We start from the raw sequence: 5,875 nt of genomic DNA, 5'->3' as shown, positions 1-5,875 counted from the left end.
CTGTAAAAATTAGAGGTTAAATTAAAAATTTTTAATAATTTTTACTATATAACTCATATTTTATATATAGACTATTAGAAAATAAAAAATAAAATATAAATAGAAATAAAAAAATAAATTTTTAAAAATAATTATTAACTCGTTATATTAAAATCAATAAATAAACATACATATGAATATTAAATAAAAATATTAAAATAATTAAAATCATGATCTATTAGTGCACATATGAGATAATTTAAAGAATACAATAAAATGCATAGTTTAAAATTTGGTAATATTAATTATAAAAATTTATTAATTATAGACATCATATGTATGAAATTATGAATATTATGAGTACAAAATTATAGATATTATTAATATGAAAATTGTGGAGGTTATGTGTATGAATTTATGGATGTTATGAGTGAATTTGTTAATTGAATAAATTAATTTAACAATTTGACATTTTTTCAAATTCAATTATGATATTTAAAAAGTTCTGTGTTAACTTTATAGTTACTTATGTAATGACTAAAAAATGATATGTGTATAGATGTAATATCTAATAAACATGAATTTAATTTTTAGATGTTAGTTGTATGAAATTATGGATGTTATGTAATATGAACTTATGAATGTTATCTGTATGAACTTAGTTAGTATAGTATAATTAAAAATGCACATAAAAATACAAAAAAATCAATTTATTACCATACCTCCTCAAAGCATGTATGGTTTTTATATTCTCAAAAATTGGTTGACTGGCAACAATCTCATCGGGTGAGTCCATCTGTTGTTTAAATTATTCTTCAACTCCTTCTGACATAGGTACCGTGTTCAGGGGCGGAGCTAGGCTAACTATTTAGGGGGGCGGTGTTATATTTTATATTACTATTTCTATTGATAAAATTAAAAAATATATATATAATCTCAATCAAAGTAAGACAATAATATATAAAAATTACTACTTACAGTTTTGTATCATGAAAAGGCTATTCGACATTTTTTTCTATTTTCAAAATCATCTATAATTGAATTTGTGTCGAAAATAGCTGCTAATTCTTTTTCTATATAGATGAGCAAATTGTCTGCATAAAATTCATCAGCCATCTTACTTCGGAGTCTTGTCTTAACAATTTTCATTGTTGAAAAAGCTCTTTCTGTTGTTGCTGTAGACACTGGTAGAGTCAAAACAAGACGTATTAATCTATCAACCATGTGATAAGTTCTTGATTTTCCTGTTTCTTACAACTTGTTGCACAATTCAGAAAGTGTACCAATGCCTTTCAAATGATTTGGTATATCATGCTGATAATGTTGCAACTGAGATTTCAAAATATTTAGCTTATTAGAAGGAAAGTCAAGGAGATAAAACTTCTCTGCTAACTTGCTAATTTCTTCAATATTAAATGATTTGAAATTGTCCTTAGGATCCAAAGCACAACTCAAAGTCAAAAGCTCTATTGTTTGCTCATTAAATCTACTATTCAACTCTTGTATTTGAGAGTCAATTGTTGCCAAAAATACATCTATTCGATAATAATGCTCATCTGTCACACTTGGTTGACGAGATCGACCTCTTCCAAAAACATATTGTGCACTCATATTAGGGACTTCAATTTCATGTTTTTCACAAAAATCTTTAACATTTGCAAGAAAATTGCACCATCCACCATCTCTTAATTGTTGAAGAAGTAATTTTGATGTAGAAACAATATGCATTGCATTAAGAATATCTTGAGATTGTTGTTGCAGTGCTTGGCAAAGAACATTGGTGATTCCCATAATCTCTTTCATCAAGTGCAAAGTGAAAACAAATTCAAATGACAATAATATTTTACTAACACCATAAGCCTCACCTCTTTGTGCATAAGTTGTCCCGTCTTCAATGATATTATTGAGAACAATATTGGTAGCAGTAAACATTTTTACCAAACTGCAAATAGAATTAAAGTGAGAGCTCCATCGAGTATCCCCAACTCTTTGTAAAGTGCTTATTTGATTCGCACATTTGCCTGTTTCTAATTCATTTTGAGCAACCAAGTTTGCATTTTCAATTGCTGGAGCTTCTTGTAATTGATCATGTCTTTTTGAAGGAGCACTAACAATAGTGACAATAGAGTTTAATTGAGTAAAAAATTCATGAATTTGAAGTACCTCTCTTGAAGCTGCTACCAATGTTAATTGTAACCTATGAGCAAAACAATGCACATAGTATGCTTGTGGAGAATCTTTAAGAAACAAAGCTTGCAAACCATTCCACTCACCCCGCATGTTGCTAGCACCATCATACCCTTGATCCCTAATATTTTCAACTTGAAGATTATAATGAGAAAGGACAGAAATCAATTTTTTCTTTAAAGTTGTTGCACAAGTATCAGTGACATGCACAAGATCAAAGAATCTCTCTTTAACAAAATCATCTAGAGTAACAAATCTCAAAACAATGGCCATTTGCTCCTTTTTAGATTCATCTCTAGCTTCACCAATAATAATACAAAATTTGGCATCTCCAATCTCTTCTCTAATTGAATTTCTCACCTTAGTAGCAAGAATATGTAGAATTTCTTTTTGGACATCATTTGAAGTATACTTAGCATTTTTTGGAGCATTTTCCAAAATATTCTTTTTCACTCTTTCATTGTAAGATCCCAAAAATTTCAACATTTTCAAAAAGTTACCTCTGTTGCTTGAACTTTGGCTTTCATCATGTCCTCTGTATGCACAACCTTGAAATGTCAACCATCTAATGCAATCTATAGATGCTCCTAATCGAACTTGATTCTTTTCAATCTCTTCTGATGTTTGCTTATGAAGAAGTCTGTCAATATGTTGTGATTGTTTCATCAAATCATCACATGATTTCAGCGCCTTATGATGGAATGAGTTAGGACCTTTGCCAATGTGATTCAAAAGAGCACATTCTTTTCCACAATTTACTTTCTTCCAATTCCTGAAACCATTCTCAATAAAAGTATTTGAACCCATATTGATTGAAGATTCCTTAGCAAAAAGAAAGCATGGAAAACAATATATAGCATCATCTTCTATAGAATATTCTAACCAAGATGGGAACAATTTAAACCATGAAGCTTGAAAGCGACGATGACTTTTATCACCAGAAAATGTATAATTATCAAGAATTGGTTGATTTGGCCCAACTTTAATATAAGCCCGACGGATTTCATCTCTTTTATTTGGAGAAAACTTCCAAATCATTGGTCGCATTCCAGGATCTCTTTCCAAATGAAAAACATCTAGTTGATTTGGAATAAGTCGTGGACGCTTTGAGCTATTCAATGAAGAACTTGAAGTAATGAAATTTGATGACCCCTCAAGTATTGGAGTAGTAATAATAGAAGCATCTTCATTCTCTTGATCTTTTCTTTTAAAAAATGTATCAATGGTTTTGAACTTACTCATAATTCAAATGGCCAAATAAGTTCCTATAATTAAAAATATATTTAGCAAAAAGTGTAAATTACAGTCTAAATCTTTATAAAATATAAAAATTATATTTCAATTCAAAATAAGATATTAAAATAGTTAACTAATAAAAAAAACTAAATATACAAACTAACATATAATAACATAAACTTAATTAACAAATAATAATAAATTAACTAATTAAGTAAATAACTAAATATATAAAAAAGAATAAAAATAGAACTTTTTTGAGAAAGAAGAGTGAAAAATCACTTGTTAAACTATTATCTTTATTTTTAATATGCAAAAAATAAAAAAATAAGAGTCAAAGTGGTAAAACTGTAAAAGATAAGAAGATTAAAGAGATAAAGAAAAAAAATAGAAAAAGTTGTTACTTACAATTTTGAAAAGCCAAAGCGAGAAGGGGGAGAGGGAGAGACTGGTTGTATGCTGGAAATTGGAAAATAAAAAAAGGGGATGGGGAAACTGACGTTAAGAAATAAAAAAAGGGATAGGGATTGGGAAATAAAAAAAGGATAGGGAATGAGCTATTGGGCTGAGTTTTTTTTGTAGGAATTAAAAGGGGGGGTTGGAAAAGATAGAACAAAAAGAGAGAGGGCAGGGGGATGGGAAATAAAGAAAGGGGGGACCAAACTAATTTTTTTTTTAAATAAAAACTAAAATTTTGGGGGGCCATTGCCCCCTTTACTTATATGTACCTGCGCCCCTGCTAACATATAATAATATAAACTTAATTAACAAATAATAATAAATTAACTAATTAAGTAAATAACTAAATATATAAAAAAATAAAAATAAAACCTTTTTTGAGAAAGAAGAGTGAAAAATCACTTGTTAAACTATTATTTTTTTTTAATCTGCAAAAAAACAAAAAAAATAAGAGTCAAAGAGGTAAAACTGTAAAACATAAGAAGATTAAAGAGATAAAGAAAAAAAATAGAAAAAGTTGTTACCTACAATTTTGGAAAGCCAAAGTGAGAAAGGGAAGAGGGAGAGACTGGTTGTATGCTGGAAATTGGAAAATAAAAAAAGGGGATGGGGAACTGACGTTGGAAAATAAAAAAAAGGATAGGGATTGGAAAATAAAAAAAGGATAGGGAATGGGCTATTGGGTTGGGTTTTTTTTGTAGGAATTAAAAGGGGGGGTTGAAAAAGATAGAACAAAAAGAGAAGGGACAGGGGGCTGGAAAATAAAGAAAGAGTGGGGGCAAGGGGGATGGGAAATAAAGAAAGGGGGACCAAACTATTTTTTTTTTTAAATAAAAACTAAAATGGGGGGGGCATTGCCCCTTTACTTATATGTACCTGCGCTCCTGACCGTGTTAAGGTCGAATTCAAATGTCATACTATTTACAATGATAAAGGTGACTTCTAGTAAAATTTCTTGGCCTCCCAATTGTGCTTGTAATTGAACTAGAATTGTGATTTTAACCTTTGAAAGAGTATGTGGTCTTCAAGAACCTTCTAACAAATGATAACCTTATTACACAATGCTTTCTCGTTTATTATTCCATTAAATGATAATACATGGATTAACGGAAACAAAGTTTAATTTAAATCATTTAATGCATATTGCCATTTTTTATCATTATTAGTCTTTATTGTATTCTTAAATATAAAATTTAAATTATAAAAGAGAATATTAAGTATTGATTATAAGAATGCCGAATAATTAAGGACATGATATTATAATTAATATCATTAATAAGTGGGGCTAATAAAAATATGATAAGTGGATGATAGAATTAGTATTGGGCTAGTCTAATTAAAGAATTATACTATAAATAAGAGTATGATGTAATAATATAGGATATGTGACGATTGGATTTTTGACGGTTTAGAATTTCACTAATGAATTCTCGTTGCAAGTATAGTTTCTAAACCAAGCAATAATCCTTTCATACAAAAAAGTTGTTTGTCACTAAAACAAACCCCTAAATTTATAAACCGAAGTATTGGACCTCGGGTCGTTCTCCCTAGGACTACAATAAAGTGTCTTGTTATTGGTTGTGAGTTGTTTTGGGGTTTTTGATAAGAGGCATGAAAGTAAATGGCAATGAAAGTAAACTAACAACTATAAAAGGCTCTTGGCAAGATATGAGAACTAGAAGTTCTATCCTAGTTATCTTACTCAATTGTGATGAGAATTATTAATTGCTTCCACTTAGTTAACCTCTAACCATGGAGGAAAGTCAAGTGGATGAATCAATTTGATTCCTCAAGTCCTAATCAAATCCTAAGGGAAAGACTAGCTTTAGAGGTATTCAAATCAATTAGCAACTTCTAATTATCAATCAACAAAAGGATTAGATAACTCAAGAGTCACTAATTACTCAACCAAAGCCAAGAGGAACAAAAGCTACTCCAAAACCCAACCAAGCATTTCATCAAACACTTGGAAGGCATAAAAGAAAAACATAGTAAATCAACAACAAGAACAAAA

The 5,875-nt window shown here is 29.4% G+C and overlaps 1 protein-coding gene across 1 annotated transcript; it reads right to left on the bottom strand.

Moving 5' to 3' along the window:
- Nucleotides 1-1,230: 1,230 nt before the first annotated feature.
- Nucleotides 1,231-3,408, bottom strand: LOC107488328 (uncharacterized). The gene has a single exon (XM_016109059.1). It carries the CDS (start codon nt 3,406-3,408, stop codon nt 1,231-1,233), a length of 2,178 nt encoding a protein of 725 aa, XP_015964545.1.
- Nucleotides 3,409-5,875: the final 2,467 nt, after the last annotated feature.

This window comes from Arachis duranensis, chromosome 5 (genome assembly GCF_000817695.3).
Source record: "Arachis duranensis cultivar V14167 chromosome 5, aradu.V14167.gnm2.J7QH, whole genome shotgun sequence".
Lineage (NCBI taxonomy): Eukaryota > Viridiplantae > Streptophyta > Magnoliopsida > Fabales > Fabaceae > Arachis > Arachis duranensis.
Note: the sequence above shows the minus strand (reverse complement) of the source record. Positions and strands in the feature narration are given on the sequence as shown.